General features: G+C 34.9%; 3 protein-coding genes and 31 non-coding genes across 35 annotated transcripts; 21 read left to right on the top strand and 13 right to left on the bottom strand.

Moving 5' to 3' along the window:
* Window positions 1-457: 457 nt before the first annotated feature.
* Y67A10A.3 (uncharacterized protein) lies at window positions 458-5972 on the top strand (the record flags this gene model as incomplete). 2 transcript variants are annotated; one of them, NM_001276885.2, is made up of 10 exons in its annotated part: window positions 458-466; window positions 515-627; window positions 1083-1646; window positions 1774-3346; window positions 3394-3491; window positions 3539-3721; window positions 3776-4089; window positions 5041-5138; window positions 5185-5402; window positions 5462-5972. In NM_001276885.2, coding segments are annotated over 10 exons (3624 nt in total). The 2 variants fall into 2 exon arrangements, with proteins under 2 accessions (NP_001263814.1, NP_001263813.1); NM_001276884.3 differs by having other exon boundaries at window positions 465-466; window positions 1083-1306; window positions 1785-3346; window positions 5462-5922.
* 21ur-4821 lies at window positions 997-1017 on the top strand. The gene has a single exon (NR_059028.1).
* Window positions 1000-1020, top strand: 21ur-11915. Its single transcript, NR_059027.1, has one exon.
* 21ur-12320 lies at window positions 2409-2429 on the bottom strand. Its single transcript, NR_059026.1, has one exon.
* Window positions 4785-4805, bottom strand: 21ur-7656. The gene has a single exon (NR_059025.1).
* A 92-nt stretch (window positions 5973-6064) lies between the features above and the next one.
* On the top strand, window positions 6065-6085 carry 21ur-88. The gene has a single exon (NR_059024.1).
* On the top strand, window positions 6066-6086 carry 21ur-4899. Its single transcript, NR_059023.1, has one exon.
* A 201-nt stretch (window positions 6087-6287) lies between these two features.
* 21ur-11192 lies at window positions 6288-6308 on the top strand. The gene has a single exon (NR_059022.1).
* 21ur-8698 lies at window positions 6291-6311 on the top strand. Its single transcript, NR_059021.1, has one exon.
* A 592-nt stretch (window positions 6312-6903) lies between these two features.
* Window positions 6904-6924, top strand: 21ur-2151. Its single transcript, NR_059020.1, has one exon.
* Window positions 6925-7500: 576 nt separating this feature from the next.
* Window positions 7501-7521, top strand: 21ur-10179. Its single transcript, NR_059019.1, has one exon.
* 21ur-7591 lies at window positions 7504-7524 on the top strand. Its single transcript, NR_059018.1, has one exon.
* Window positions 7525-7795: 271 nt separating this feature from the next.
* Y67A10A.14 lies at window positions 7796-7969 on the top strand. Its single transcript, NR_024305.1, has one exon. It is a non-coding gene; the product is annotated as a small nucleolar RNA Y67A10A.14 (small nucleolar RNA).
* Window positions 7970-8370: 401 nt separating this feature from the next.
* On the top strand, window positions 8371-8391 carry 21ur-9650. Its single transcript, NR_059017.1, has one exon.
* Window positions 8392-8627: 236 nt separating this feature from the next.
* 21ur-14318 lies at window positions 8628-8648 on the top strand. Its single transcript, NR_059016.1, has one exon.
* 21ur-138 lies at window positions 8629-8649 on the top strand. Its single transcript, NR_059015.1, has one exon.
* A 602-nt stretch (window positions 8650-9251) lies between these two features.
* fbxa-83 (DUF38 domain-containing protein) lies at window positions 9252-11673 on the top strand. Its single transcript, NM_070338.6, has 4 exons — window positions 9252-9300; window positions 9746-9829; window positions 10678-11281; window positions 11337-11673. The coding sequence occupies exons 1-4, from the start codon at window positions 9272-9274 to the stop codon at window positions 11529-11531; spliced, it is 912 nt and encodes a 303-aa protein (NP_502739.1). The 5' UTR covers window positions 9252-9271; the 3' UTR covers window positions 11532-11673.
* 21ur-13042 lies at window positions 9658-9678 on the bottom strand. The gene has a single exon (NR_059014.1).
* Window positions 9661-9681, bottom strand: 21ur-3731. The gene has a single exon (NR_059013.1).
* Window positions 9929-9949, bottom strand: 21ur-4505. Its single transcript, NR_059012.1, has one exon.
* 21ur-3239 lies at window positions 10198-10218 on the bottom strand. The gene has a single exon (NR_059011.1).
* Window positions 10514-10534, bottom strand: 21ur-3874. Its single transcript, NR_059010.1, has one exon.
* On the bottom strand, window positions 11564-11584 carry 21ur-8782. The gene has a single exon (NR_059009.1).
* On the bottom strand, window positions 11567-11587 carry 21ur-11189. Its single transcript, NR_059008.1, has one exon.
* 21ur-13590 lies at window positions 11604-11624 on the top strand. The gene has a single exon (NR_059007.1).
* An 886-nt stretch (window positions 11674-12559) lies between the features above and the next one.
* On the top strand, window positions 12560-12580 carry 21ur-579. Its single transcript, NR_059006.1, has one exon.
* A 519-nt stretch (window positions 12581-13099) lies between these two features.
* Window positions 13100-13120, top strand: 21ur-9217. Its single transcript, NR_059005.1, has one exon.
* A 41-nt stretch (window positions 13121-13161) lies between these two features.
* On the top strand, window positions 13162-15083 carry fbxa-126 (DUF38 domain-containing protein; the record flags this gene model as incomplete). Its single annotated transcript, NM_070337.1, has 3 exons — window positions 13162-13205; window positions 13895-14447; window positions 14883-15083. The coding sequence occupies 3 exons, from the start codon at window positions 13162-13164 to the stop codon at window positions 15081-15083; spliced, it is 798 nt and encodes a 265-aa protein (NP_502738.1).
* On the bottom strand, window positions 13245-13265 carry 21ur-2662. The gene has a single exon (NR_059004.1).
* 21ur-1611 lies at window positions 13762-13782 on the bottom strand. The gene has a single exon (NR_059003.1).
* 21ur-12923 lies at window positions 13763-13783 on the bottom strand. The gene has a single exon (NR_059002.1).
* 21ur-672 lies at window positions 13765-13785 on the bottom strand. The gene has a single exon (NR_059001.1).
* Window positions 14847-14867, top strand: 21ur-6447. The gene has a single exon (NR_059000.1).
* 21ur-11119 lies at window positions 14850-14870 on the top strand. Its single transcript, NR_058999.1, has one exon.
* Window positions 15084-15213: the final 130 nt, after the last annotated feature.

Below are 15213 nucleotides of genomic sequence, written 5' to 3'. Positions count from 1 at the left end.
GAATTCGGCAAAATTTTGAATTGCAGTCGCTGTGCCGATTTTTCAACTTTTCATATTTTGTTCTTAATTTTTTAATAGGTTTTTCATGCATTTTAAACTTTGGATTTTTATATGCATAAGGTGTTTCTGCAGATAGGGAAGCAAAACACTCCTAATAAAACGTTGAAAGCATTTCCATTAAAATCCGACACAAGGTGCGGTGGCACAGAGACAAACTTGCAAACGTTAGCACGTCAGCAGAAATTCACGTCAAAAACAAAACAACATTTTCAAGATTTAAATTTTAAAAAAGTCCTTACTTTATATATTTACGTGGCCGCTTATTTATTTATCAGTTCCAAAAATCTAAAACCACGTCATTCAACTCTCGGGGGACCTCTCCACACTTTTGATGATTATTCATTTATTTCCCGATTCAACGCTGTTGTGGATAACAAATTCATATCGATAAGCTTGATATTAAAATGTGAGTTTCAATTTTCCGGATACTTTGGCAACAACCAATTTTTTTCAGGTTATCTATAAGAATCGTTTCTATGATATTCTTGATATCGTTGGCATTCAATTGTTCAAATACACTGGAAACGATTAAAAACGTCGCACGTTCGGAAAGAGACACTGGACAAGGTAGGCGGAATGGTTGGAGTTAAAACTTCCATGTGAGGCATGCGCGGGTTCTCTGAAGTCTAGAGTCTTTCGCAGCAGCCGACGATTTTTGGGTTCCACAACACACTACAAAGAAGGTGTAATGCGTGCGAAGATCGCTGCTAGCTAGACGCGGTTTAGTTACTGTCACCTTCTTTCATGCCTACGCCTACCTACCTGCCCATTTTGGTTGTTGCCTACCAACCGTATGTACCGCTGAACCGTACTTTTCTCATAGCTGCAAGTCTTTCAAAGATGTCAATTTTGAATGAAAAATCATCAATGCGTGGTTTTCAAATTTTTGACTATTTCGTAATCGTTTGAAAAAAACCAACAAATGATAAGAAATGATATTTTCGACGAGATCAAAAGTTTCAATATGAAACAACACGCTCAATTTTAAAAAAAAATTATAAATTCTCAAATGAATTTTTCAGGTTCTTCTTCATCCCTTCAACAAATGACCGACGACTTCTCGTCACTTGCGCGGCTCTTGAATGGCATACTACTTCAACAATTGCTCACCGATGGCTCTCTTGTTGCCACTGAAACGATCGCCGATCTTTTTAATATTCCGAATGGAAAGGCTATTGAACGAGTGATTGCAACCGATGTTCATGTCAAGAGTACATCCAAACTCGTTTCCTTCACAGTTGATCACGTAAGCAAGCTTGCGGAGAATGCAATTAACGCTTCAGTGACTAGAGATCAGTTTGAGACACTTTCCTCAATAATTCAGCGTTTCAATAATCTTGCTAATGTCACTGATAACTCGTTGCTTCTTATAGAAATGTTACCAAAGGATTTAAATTTGAAGGCAACAACTTTTCAGCCAATGTTTCGTGTTTTGACGTCAATTAAAGAGACGTTGAGCACTACTCCTTCGAAAACTGTATCTGACTCTCTGAAAGAGTTTCAGTCACTCTACGATACTTTTCATTCACAACTTTTCAATATGTTTGATTTGGACAGAGTTGCAGTTGACGTATTGAAGTTGAAAGGTGTGCACAAAAAACTTGAACCCATCTATCAAAATTTTCTGTTTGTAAAAGACTATAGAAAATACTTTGCCGATTTTAAACATTTGGCATCCACAACTGATGATGAATAATTCAAGAGTACTTCTAGATATTATTAAGAAAAATTCTGCGTATGCTGAGATGACTGCCCAACTCTCAAGTACTCGTCAAATCATTCATTCTTTGGTATCGAGAAGAGAAACGGCAACGTTGAATTACGTCGGATTTCCAAAAGGAATTGAGGATCTTGCTCAGATCAAAGATGACCTCAGTGGAACATGGTTGAAAGAAAAGCTTGCGAGTCAGAAGAGTATGAGTGAACTCTCCAAACATTTGGAACTTATACATCAGCTTCCTAACGAACTTAAAAATTTGAGCTCAAGTTGGGACGATATGAGGAATGCTTCCACAACACGTATGCCATTAACTGATGCTTTGATCTTTCAACTCGGGAATTTTTGTGATTTAAATAAACATTTGGCAGGGATTTCCGACATAGAGAAAAGGACAAAATCTATCAACGATATTGTTAATGAATTGAAGGACATTCCAGATGATGATGCTCTCAAAGATTTCGATAAGTTCTATGAGTTGAAAAAATCTTTCGAGGATATTAGCGATCGAGTTGAAAGTCTGAAAGGTTTTTTGGCTGAACTTGAATGCTATAACATAACACGGGACGATTTGAAAGCTATAGTAGTTTCAATTAATAACGCTGCTGGAAACGCTGTGGATAATTTAAACGACACGCAGATCTTGGATAGAGTGAGGAAGATACGAAAAACCGTGGGTTTTATAGAACTGTGGAATATTACTCATTTTTTTGCGACAAAGTTGCCAACTGATTTGGAAGATAAGGTGAATGAAATTGTTGGTAAAACAATCCAAAAGGAGTCTTTGGACCATTTTCAAAAAAGTTTGAAAAACTCTGGACTGGAAACTGTCTCAAAAAAATTTGCCAACGTCGGCTATAACGGATCTTCGATTGTTGTCAATTTACTTGAATTTATCAACAAAGCTCGGAAAATTGACACCGGCGCTTTACAAGAAATCCCAGGAATTCTAAGATTGCTCGAGAAACTGAAAAATGATTTTGTAGCTGCAGTTGAGCAGGTGAACACCAAGAAAACACAAAAAGCAAAGCAACGACGAGCTGCACAAAACAACTTGTCAGTTTCTCCAATTTCACGATCATTGGTTCTTGATTTTGCAAACGGTGTCATTGTTCTGAGGAAGATGTCTGAAGTCTATGAGAAGAGTGAAATCGTGTCAGCAGCGGCAAGTTCGGCAGACGATGTGAACAATTTGATAAGTGGTGTGCCTGTTTATAAAAGTTCGTGGACAAAAGTGAATCGGGATGGAATGATAAAGTTGGTGGATGATTTGAAAAAGCTGGAAAAGTATGCAAAAGATCAAAGAAATGATAAGCATCTCAAGGACGTTGGGGAATTGTTCAAGAAGATTTTCGAGATCAAAGGAGTTCCGATTGACGCGTCGGACTTTGCCAAATATGATGTAGCAATTGTGAAAGCTTACAATTCATTGCCTCAAATCCTACAGTATTTCCAAGAGATGTTCCCGGTTAGAAATCAGAAACTAAACAAACCATCGCATCCAATGCAAACCAATGCATCAAATTTGGTTTCCAATCACGACGATGGAGATGAGGGACAATCGGGAGGGTGAGCTTGAAATTGGTTTCTTTTAATTAAAACAAAGTTTTTTTTAGACTGGTCTATATAATTATTGCCGTTTCAATATTCCTACTTGTTCCTGTGATAATTTTCTTCGTTTTGCACTTTCTACTCAAACGCTTCACTCGAAAACGTAAAAAATGAATTGAATATTCCTACGACAAAAATTTTGTTTTTCAGTTGACTATTTGACCCAGCTCAATGATCCGGAGACGTGGGTTCTGCTCTCATTTACTCCTGAAAACATTCCTCAAGAGTTTCAAGAACCGGGTTATGCCATTCCGGCGTTCAAGCATCTTCACAATGACAACATTGACGAGTTCAAGAAAAGTCTAGCTGCTGGTGCATATGTCGATGCTAAAGGTATTCCATATATTATAGGTTTTCCGTAATAATATTTATTTGAAATAATTTCAGTTCAAAGCTCTAAATCTTCCAACACATTGCTACACGAAAGCGTCTCACTTGGACAGGGCGAGTACGTAAAACAGCTTCTCAAGTATGGTGCAAGCTGTGATGTTCTCAATCATGATCAAGAGACACCGCTGGAGTTGGCTGAAAAACTTGGCCATCAGAATTGTATTAAAGTGCTCAAGATGTTTGAAGGCAAGACATTTGATATTGTTCTACCTCAGCAACTGAATCAGGGCGATTACAATATCAGAGTTGAGCAGCATCTTCGCGAGGAAAGTGGGCATTATGATGGGTTTTGTAAGAAGTACTTGTATTTGGTAAGTGATTCTTTGCGGGGTTTCTCAAAACTTGGAACAGTTTTTTGATGAATATTGAATGAATAGTTCATATTTGCCTGGTCGAGAAGCATGCCTTTAAGTCACGTTGTTTCAGTCTGTCCCATTACGGTTTGATCTGCCGAAAATGCGGGAATTTTTTGCCCAAAAAATGTGACGCCAGCACCAGGGGAGAGCGGCAAATCTCAAAATTTGCCGAGCTCGGCAAATTCGGCAAGTCTATTTTTCCAGTATTTGCCGAGGTCGGAAAATTCGACAAATTCGGCAAATTTGCGGTGTTTGACAAACTCGGAAAAATTTGATATTTTATGATGTTTTTTGGAGCATTTTGCCAAATTTTTGCCGAAAAAATCAACAGTTTTGGTCAAAATTGTACTTTCAAATTTTTGACGTGTGCGGCAAATTTCGAAATTTGCCGAGCTTGGCAAACGGCAAATTCGGCAAATTTGCCGCACACTCCTGTTCGGCACGTTCTTAACCATGCAAAATCAGTTGAGAACTCTGCGTCTCAACTCCCGCATTTTTTGTAGATCTCAGTAGATCAAGCCGACATGGGACACTCTCGTTTGGTTGCCCTTGTGCTCGTAGTAGCTCATGCTATGTCAGCAGCGCTCTGGACATCTTGTCACTACTATTCTTACAAGGTGTTGTTGAGTTTGAACTATATTTTCATATTTTTCATTGCTGTGTTCGGATCAGTGGTTTTTAGCGAAAGTTGCTAGATTTAATAGATTTGAGAAAGCGCTGTGAAAAAATTTCTAATAAGCTTGCAATGTTTCAAATACTTTTTAAAATATGTTCACAAATTGTTTACAAAATCTTGCAAACTTTTTTACTAATTATATACAGATCTTTGTACCAAATTTTTTAAGCAATTTATCTAGCTAGTACACAGCAAATCTCCATCACTTTCTAATCCAAAAAATGTTCCAGATGGATGATTGGGAACGCCCGTTCTCTCATTTCGTGGTCAAAACTGATTCGGAAGGTGTTTGGAACATTGTTGAAAATGAAGTCCATATTGTGTTCTGGTAGGTTCAGATTTTAGGTATTTCCTCGAAAAATTTACTTTTACAGTGCCGCAATGGTTATGAGTGAGAGTTGGTTGAAAGCATGTGTCAGCAGTTCATCAAATATCGCTGGAAACAAGAAGTATCGTGTGACAAGAATGACGTTCCAGGGAAAAGAATATGGCACCTTGCTTCAAATCAAAGACTTTTTCAATCGAATGAATGTTCCATACCTGTTTGGTACGAATGTTACGTTGTATAATTCGAATTTCAATTGTTCAAAATGTAAGTTCAACTTACTTCAATGTTGAAAAATAAATTTTTTTAATGTGAAAATATTTCAGGGGATCAATTCCAGCATGTTCTAACTGAATTGGGAGTTTCACCGGAGCATTTGTTTGATGGCAAATGGAATTGGGTCAGGGGACCAAGTTATCATCGCAAGGACTACCCGAAAAACTTTTTTGTTCACTTTGAGGCCGACTACTTGAAAACTGAATGGGACTACAAGAATTCAATGTTTGAAGAAATGCACAATGAGATTCTGAGCACCGACGAGTTGATTCATTTCTTGTTGGCTTTTGAAATCAATTCCGAGAAGGTTTTGGAAACGAATGCGAAGAATAAAAAATTGAATGGGCTACACAAAGCGGAGGCGAGTTCTGTGGTGAAAAGTGAGAAAGAGAAGAAGAAAAACAAGAGGAATACGGCGGATAACACTACAACTACGGGAGCTACGGGAACCACGGTGACAACTGGGACAGAGTCAAGTACCTTGCTTGGAAATGAAAATGAAACCTCGTAAATTATGGACACTAGATTATAAAGAACGTTCTGAATAAAGTTTGTGAGGAATTTTTTTTTTTTTTCAAAATAAAATTCCAAAGCAAAACAGTCGCATACTGTTTTGGGCTCAGCTTATGTGTTGCTTCGTTATTTAGAAACGATTGGGCATCTGTATTCAGAACAAGTGAAAATAGCAGTATGGAATTAGTTTCACTTTTTAGTGGCACTTTTTGGACGCCTACCTGCACGCCCCCTGTACTTACTTACACAGAAATGTCTATTTCGTTAACTTCCCATTGTTTTTTCTCTTTCTCTTCTTTTTAAAAGTTTTATTTTTTAACTGTTTTTTTTAGTTGTTTTAATGAGCGCATATATAGTAAAAATTATTAACCTATCCAAAAAAGTACGATTACCTCACTTTTTATACTACATACACTCAAAATAATAAAACTGCGTGGCGTGTACTGCAGAAAACCTAATATTTAGGCCCCGCCTTTTTATCGTCCACTCACGGGGAAAAGGCAAAATTCGGGGACCAACCAATATCAGGCCGCCGACATCCTACGGGTTCCGCGCGCCGCTATTTTTAACTCGTTGTGGGCGCGGCAAACTGTCTCCGCCCGCTGCGAGTTAAACATAGCGGCGCGCGGAACACGTAGGATGTCGGCGGCCTGATATTGGTTGGTCCCCGAATTTTTGCCTTTTCTCCGTGAGTGGACGAGAAAAAGGCGGGGCCTAAATATGAGGTTTTCTGCAGTACACGCCACGCAGTTTTATTATTTTGAGTGTAGATAAGCCAACTGTGCAAGTTTAAATTTTATTTTTTTATGAGCCTCTTGTTTGGAAATAGAAACGAACCTCGTGAATTACACTATATTAAAAAACGAATTTCGAATAAAGTTTGTGAGAAGTTTTGTTTCAGAAAAAAAATCCAAAGCAAGTTTTAAGTCTCATACTGTTTTGAATTTAGCATATGAAGCGCATCGTTTTTAAAAGTTAGTGGGCGAATGTAAAACTTTCAAAATGTTCATAGTAGTCTAGAATTCGCTTTGTCAGTCACCTGCACGCCTCAGTTCTCACATGTACTTATTTACAAATAAATGTTTCTAGGAAATTGAAAAAATAAATAAAAAGAAAACAGTAATGTGCAAGTTTAAATTTAATTTATTTATGAGTGTATTGAAACAGTAATTTCACAGAAGCTGTGCTCTAATTCTTTAAAAATTTAACAAGTGAGTTCTATTTTAATTTAAGACTAAGGCTAAGGAACAATCATTTCTAGGTGTGAAAATTGAAAAAGCGTCATCAGAAAAGTAATATATTGGCAACAAATCTACTACACAAGTGCCAACAAAACATGTAAAACTGCTAAAATGTTGTCAAGACCTCCATGGAAAATTTTAGACGTTTGTAGCGTAATAAGGCACGATACTTTTAGTACAGCTGGAAAATTTTTTCCAAAACAATGAACCATACCTAGTTTAATGTTAGTTTAATCTTGCAGTATTGAATTTTGTTGTGATTCATAATCATCCCGCAAATCGTTTTTTTGCCGTTTCACCAACATTATTTGTACAACAACACTTTTTGTGAAAAGTAATGTAATGAAGGCCTTCCTTGGTAATTATTAATCATACGTTACTCTACCCTTCACCCTAATTTACCCTACATTTTAAGGCTTAATTTATTTTACAAAGACAAAAAATGTCAATCCCAATTGCTCTCTCACTATCAGCTGTCTCCGCACTCTCTCTCTCTCTCTCTCTCTGATTCCACCACATGGGCGTGGCCGCCACTCACGTCCAACTTGGAAACGAGCGGAACCCGTAGTGTGTCGGCCGCCGCGTTCCTTCTCCTCGACGGCCAGCGCTGCTATCATCGAGACCATACTATACAGAATCATTTCTGCAGTATGTATCTCGTAATTCCCATCATATTGGTAGAGATGCCAACTGCGATGAAAGGGAGACGGGCAGGCCGCGAGCGTGAAACAGTCCTTTGAGGACTTGATGACCGCATGGAGCCAATGAATTTTGGAGCCGTAGTGGCCTGCTCTTCTGAGCAGTTATAAATCTGAGATTTTCTATAATAACATGATTGTTTTGAAGGAGATTTTGTAATGGTTGATGAATTTAACGAGAATACTGAATATTCTCAAAAACAGCAAACGTAATAAACGCCATTACAGGATTTTTTGTACCATTTTCGTGTTACATTGCCCTTACAACGAGAACCCTGCAATGAAAGGCTAATAATTACATATCGAAGCGCTACTATACTAAAGAATTCTGAAAAGAGTCTAGCGACAAAATATCTTTTATGATCCTAATACAACTGTAGTTTTGTCCCGATGGGGTATGGACCGTTACAATATTGAGTTTTGTTGTTTCATAAACATCCCGCAAATAATATTTTTTGCCGTTTCGCTAACATTATTTGTACAACATCATTTTTCATGAAAGTTTATTCTATACAAAGCTAATGTAAGACAGAAACCAGCGGAAAGTTGAGCAAGTCTGCCAAATTAGGAGCTAGCAATACTTTCCTCTGTCCTGTTTTTATAATTTAAAAATCGTCTTTTTTTTATTAAAAAAAATATGACAACGTTCCTCATAGTTTTGAAGCAAAAAATGTAATTTATATAACTTTACCATCTTATAAAATTTTTCAAAAATTTTCACTGTTTCTATGCTTTGATTTTAGATTACAAGTTTTCAACCTTCATTCTGCAATCGATTTCTGCAATTCTGCAAGCTTCTACAAAACTATAAAAACTCGGGGTTTCACCGGATCGTATTGCAATTACTATTTTCACCTGCCAAGCTTAGAAGAAAACATTTGATTAAGTATATGATCTTCGTTTTTATCGGGCACTGTAAAACAAAAAATTTCGTTGAGAAAATTGCAGCTCCGAGTCTCTTTACTGTTTAACAACACTGTGAAACATTATAGACATATCTCTCACAAAAATACTCTGCGTCTCCTCTCCAACCTCTCACTACCTCACACCCGTTCCAACAGGCATTGTTACCTCTTTCCCTTTCCATAGATCTTCTGATGGTCCCATCGATTTTTGCTGCACAAGCGTTTATGCAAATAAGAGTGTGTAGACAAGACGGTTAGAGAAATGTTAAAGATAAAGTATGTAGTGAAGACGGAGAGAGAGGACCAGACATGTTCCTTCAATGGCAAAAACTGTTTGAATATTTTTTGGTTTGCGGTGGTACTGTTTTTTTGTATTTCCCTGCATATTTTGTTTCTAACTTCAAAAAAATTTGTTAGTTATGCATAATTCCTAATTTTCAATTTACTTACTCTTCTTATTAAATTTAAAATTACTGTTTTCAGGTTCTCAATCCAAAGGCAAAATGGTTAATGATGGGCAAGAAATCGATTTGTAAGTTTTCAATTTGAAATTCAGAAAAAACATGAATATTGTTCAGTTTATCTAGATCTCATTTAAAGTTTATTTAAACACATTCCTATGATTCTTTGAAAAAATTTTGAAAGTGTTTATTTCGGCTCAGAAACTGGTAAAAACTTAGTGCAATGTAGAAATTTGACCACTTTAAAAATAATTTTAAATCTAAAATTATAAGAATAATGTTTTTTTTGATCGACGGTTTTTTAAAAAATGGTGAAATTTGAGTTTTCTCCACTTTTGGGCAAAAAATTGTTCGAAATTTTTTGAAAAATAATGCTATTGCGATAGTTGATCATTTTAGCATCATATGAAAAGTTTTGGTTATTAATAAATGAAACAAATACCATATAATCATTAAAGTTAGTAAAAATGCTTATTTATCACATTTTCATGAAACAGTAAGGATTTTTTTTTTCAGATTGGAACCAACCACATTAAAACTTTCCGATCTTCCATTCGACATCATACACGAGATTGTGGGAAAAATGACAACATTTGAAAGGTGAGAATAGATGACTCCACAGACAAAGTGAAGCTGATTCATTTTTTCAATTTCGGCAGTGTAAATTTGCCGGCTTCTTTGAATAATTCCACTATCCATGAAGTTAATAAAAGAGCAAGACTAAATTGAAAAACTTTCGCGAATTTAAATAGGGTAGCAAAACGGGTAAATTTATTTTTGATTAACTGCAAAATTGTTGTTACTTTTATCAGTGAAAATGACTAACAATTAAGCATAAAACTACTGATAAGCCAAACAAAGCTAGCAATTAAAAAATGAAAAATTGATGATTAAAAGTGGAAATTGTTAAAAACTACTCCGATGGTGCCAAAATAACGAAATATCATAGGCAAACTTTTCAAAAATCTTTGAACACATCTTTATTGACAATCGAGGCTGAGTTTTTGGCACTTTTTGAGAGCTGTCAAAAAGTGCAAAAAAATTTTAGACAAAAAGTGAGAAATTTTAGACGAAAATTTAACAATGTTAGACGAAATTTTTTAGAACCCCTACAATGTTTGAAATGTAATATTTTGAATTTGAATAGACCACAAAATTCGAAGGAAATCCTTTTCACCGACGACTTTCCAAAAAATTCCAAAAAAAAAGGTTTTTTTAATTGTCAAAAAATAATTTACAATTCATAACATTTTTGAATATTTTTACAATAATATTTGGTCATTGTAAAGCACAGTTGTAGCAACAACAAAACTGCTATGTTGTCAAAAAATATCTAGATCATCTGAAACAGTAACAATTTTTCCAATATTTGATTACAGTTTTTTATTTTTATTTTTGAAGTTTTCAAATAAATATAGATGCAAATTAACTATAATTTCCCTTTTCAGACTTCGCACTCGATATTTATTCCGAAACTACTGCAACGCTGTGGAAACCGTTGGCTTCAATACTGTCAAATTTTGGTTTTCAAGATATTCGTCCAAATTAATTTTAGACGATATTGAGATCAATTACAAGGATATTGGTGGATCATGTGATGTTTACAGTTCAGATACAAGAAAGAAAATCCAAGGAGGAAATCATTTGGAATTGGCATTCGGTTATCTTCAAAGTTTTTTGAAATCCCCACATTTCAAAGTTGAAACTTTATTTGTTCATTTTTCCGATGTAATGAGAGATGAAACATTGGAAATGTTCAAAACTATCCGAGGCCTGCGAGTTAAAAATGCCGTTTTTGAAAATCTGAATGAATATGAGTACGCCCAGATTTTACAAGCTTTCAAACCATGCAAACTACGGAATATAACTCTTTCAAATTTCGGATTTATTAGCTTAGAGCGAGTTGTTCATTTGAAGCAATGGAAAGGTGCCAAAAAGTTGACAGCAATTGGAGGATCTTATTCATTGCCAATTGAAAGTTTATTCAATTTCGATGATTTTCATATAGATTTGCTCACGTTCACAGAAGAAGACGCTATTAAAATCAAAGACGTAAGTTTATTTTTCAATCTTAGTAATACAACTAATAATTATAATTTTCTTTCAGATCCTCACTGAATCTGATACTTTTCGTCGTGGAATTATCAACTTCCCAAATACAAAAATGAAAAAATTCGCAAAACCTTTCGATACACTCTACGTCGATGGAAAAGCCGATTTAACAATCAAAGCCAACAACGCAGTTTTCAATATTTCATTTGGTTCTAAATATTTCTCAATTAAGAAACTTGCCAAATTTTAATTTTTAAATGTTACCAAAAATTCTTTACGGTTTCAATTATTTGTTTTCTCATAATATTCAATATAACCAAATTACACTTTTTTCTGAACTTTTTGAAATTGTTTCTGTTAGCACTTTGACCGAATAAATATTGTACAAAATGAAAATCCAAGAAATAATTTTGTTTAAAAATTTTTAAATAGTTTATGTCAAAGTTTTGAGGCCATCTGGATTTGTATAAATCTAACCTGGCGTATAAAAATACATGTTTCTGAATTAAAATAAAACGGTGGCGGTGGTTAAAATTGCTATAGGTTGAAGGCTTTGCCAAAAAATATATTCTAGAAAAAAAGTACGGTTTCACAAAAATTTCTTCACCATTCGTCTTCATTCTCCATTCGTCTTCATTCGTCATTCTTCGTTTCTTCACCAGGCGCGTCTTCCAACGCTGCAACATAAAGTATTCTTCATACGAGGATCGTTTGGCCCAAGCCAATTTGAAGTCAGTGCAACATAGGCGGGTCTTGCAGATCCTTCGCACTTACCACAACATCATAACTGGAAACTTCCACTACCCAAATGTGTCATCGTCGGTGAAGAAAGCTGTAACTCCAAGATACCCCTACATGCTCAGATCTGTTGGCGAAACAAACAAAGGATTCCTCAGAGTCAACCTCGCCACCTGGAACCGTCTAGCAAAGCAATTCCCGGAAAAATTAAATCGCTCTATGTTTGCTTCCCGGTTAAATTCTTTCCCCCTTAATATTCTCATTCCCCCAACTTGATCTCTCAAACTAGTAACGGTTTATGGGATCATTTTATCATCCACCAATTCTTCCCTGTGATTATTTGTATACGATCTCCCCTTATATGTTTTGCCTTGAAGACGTGAATGAATGATATATATATATATATATATATATATTTCATTTGGTTCTAAATATTTTTCAATTAAGAAACTTGCCAAATTTTAATTTTTTAAATGTTATCAAAAATTCTGTACGGTTTCAATTTGTTGTTTTGTCAAAATGCGTAACCAAAGTTAGTAGTGTATTTTTCCAGTTCTTGGAATTATCGAGTTAAAATTTCCGTGGGTGTTTGTTGTATTTTCTGTTAGATGTCACCTACACCTACAGAATTATGAAATTTTCACTGTTTTTTTTTCAACGATTCGCTTAATTAGGTTATTGTTTGCTCACATGACTCACTCTTCCCAGAATTTACTCGCCGAAAACGGAAATATTAAGCTCCGGTGTCATCATGGCTGCCCACTCTATTAAGAAATATTGGAAAAAAGATGGTAAATTATAAAACATTCAGAATTGTATATTATTGGGGCAGTACATTATGACAAATTATCGACATTATCATTCCGTGAAAACAAACGCCCAAATTTTGATGAGTTTTTTCCTCAGATTGAGCATATAGGTAGGCATGAACGTAATGCAGCCTATTATATAAAACTTTTCATACCGAATAAATTTCCATTTTGTTGAAAGTGTCTTTGTGATCTGACGTGACTGAATATTTTCTAAAATTTTCACTGTTTCACATTTTGCTTTGAAATTTTACCATTACACATTTCATGCTTTTTGAAAATGTGAAAGTTAATAATTCAAACATATTTTCTTACAGATCGTAATAATTTGTCATGCCGACCAAAATCCTTCAAAAGATTTTAGATTTGACGGATAGGTAAGTCTTTTTAGAATAGCAATCAGGATAATTTACGTAATAAATCTGAATTCAAGTTGATTGAAAAATGTTTTGATCGTTTTTATTTGAAAACACTGAAAAATAGTAGAAAATTTCTGATGTTTGTTTACCAAATAAAGAACTGTTGGTTGGCTTTCAATCAGAGGTGGGCGGATATTTTTTTCGGATATTTTCTAATAATGAATTTATCAATAAGTATTGATGTAGTTATTCTGGAAGAAATGTATCCGAACAAAAGAGTAACTATTAAGCAACATTTTAATATGATAAAACCTAGAAAAATTCTACAAGTGTTCTGTATAAACGATATGCAAGTCCATTATCCGATATCCGTAATATCCGTAATATCCGATATCCGATGTTGCTCGGCTAATAAGTTTTAAGGTCTCGGTAAGGAAAACTTGTAGAATTTTTCTAGGTTTTATCATATTAAAATGTTGCTTAATAGTTACTCTTTGGTTCGGATACATTTCTTCCTGAATAACTACATCAATAATAATTGATAAATTCATTATTAGAAAATATCCGAAAAAATATCCGCCCACCTCTGCTTTCAATAAGCTTTCCAACTTCCTGACCGAAATTTAAAAACTCAGTAAAACAGAGGATTTTTATAACCCAAATATTTCCATTAAAAATGATGCCATGTTCGTAATATCCTTTTTCAGACTGGGCACCATCGACCTTTACATCACCGATACCAACTTCACATTATGCTGTGATGGCGAAAAAATCCGTTACTCAAATACCCTGGTAACTTATGAAGAAGAAAAAATGACAATTGACAATGGCACCCAAATGACAGTTACATTTAATGATTTGACAACTCTACTGAAATCTCAAAAACTTGATTTGGGAACATTTCGAATTTACAATTGCACAGTACCAATTTCAAAAATTCAACCGGATTGTTTAAACGGTTTAGTGAAAACTTTGGAATCTGTACAAGATCTGCATATTGTTAAAACTGTATTCAGTAAGCTGGATGCAAATGAATTGTACAGAATAATTCCATTATTTGACACTGAGACACTTGAAGAAATTGATTTTGTCAACTGTAGCACAGGATGCCTGTTGGATGACGATTTGTTTAGAAATGTGAAAACTTTGAAATTGCTGGGAGACTATGGCTCATTGAGCATTGAAACAATCCCTTACTTCACTCATTTTTACATAAAAGTGGATTTTTTTACAAGAGATAATGCAATTGGAATTCGAGATGTAAGTTATACTTGACTTCTTGACTTCAATTAATAACTCACGAATTTAAATTTTTGCATGATATGAATTATGATAAAAGTCTGAAAAAAAGACAATATTGATACTAACGTAAGCAAAATGTCTTGCTAATTTTAAATTGGAAATACATACATTTCAAAAATTTCTGCAATAAAAACTAAAATTTAAGAATTACTCTCAACTTCCCTGATTGCCAAATTATTTTTTTAACTTACTCACAAAAGCACCGACCAATCAATAATGTCACGCTCAAAAATTTCAAATTTAGCCTTGGTAAAAAGTATTAAAAAACATTCAAAGCTTCTGGAACTAATTAAAGTTTGAATTCAAAATTTACTGTTTCATATAGTTAGGAAATGTCAGCAGAAAAATTCCAATTAATAATGAAGTGATCCAGCAACTACCAAACAATTTCAGGTTCTTCTAAACGCCCAAAACTTTCAAGTTTGCCAATTTCAATTTCCACACAATGACCCCACGGAAATTGCCGAAGTCTTTGATCCCGGATATCATGGTGGTGAAACATCACTTATTCAATACAATAATAGACTTTTTGACTTCACAATTAATATCGGACCAGGATACCTTCATATTCAGAAAAACCACCAAGGCAATTGATATGTAATATGAAACGAAATGCCGTGATCTACCACATTCACAAGAGCGCATTTGCACTTTTGAAAAATGCCCCGCCCTTTTCTCGTTTTTGATAATTTCTATATTTTTTAAAACATATTCTTCTTCTCGA

The sequence above is a fragment of the Caenorhabditis elegans genome, chromosome IV (assembly GCF_000002985.6).
Source record: "Caenorhabditis elegans chromosome IV".
Taxonomy (NCBI): Eukaryota; Metazoa; Nematoda; class Chromadorea; order Rhabditida; family Rhabditidae; genus Caenorhabditis; species Caenorhabditis elegans.
This window is presented reverse-complemented; position numbering and strand designations above follow the sequence as displayed.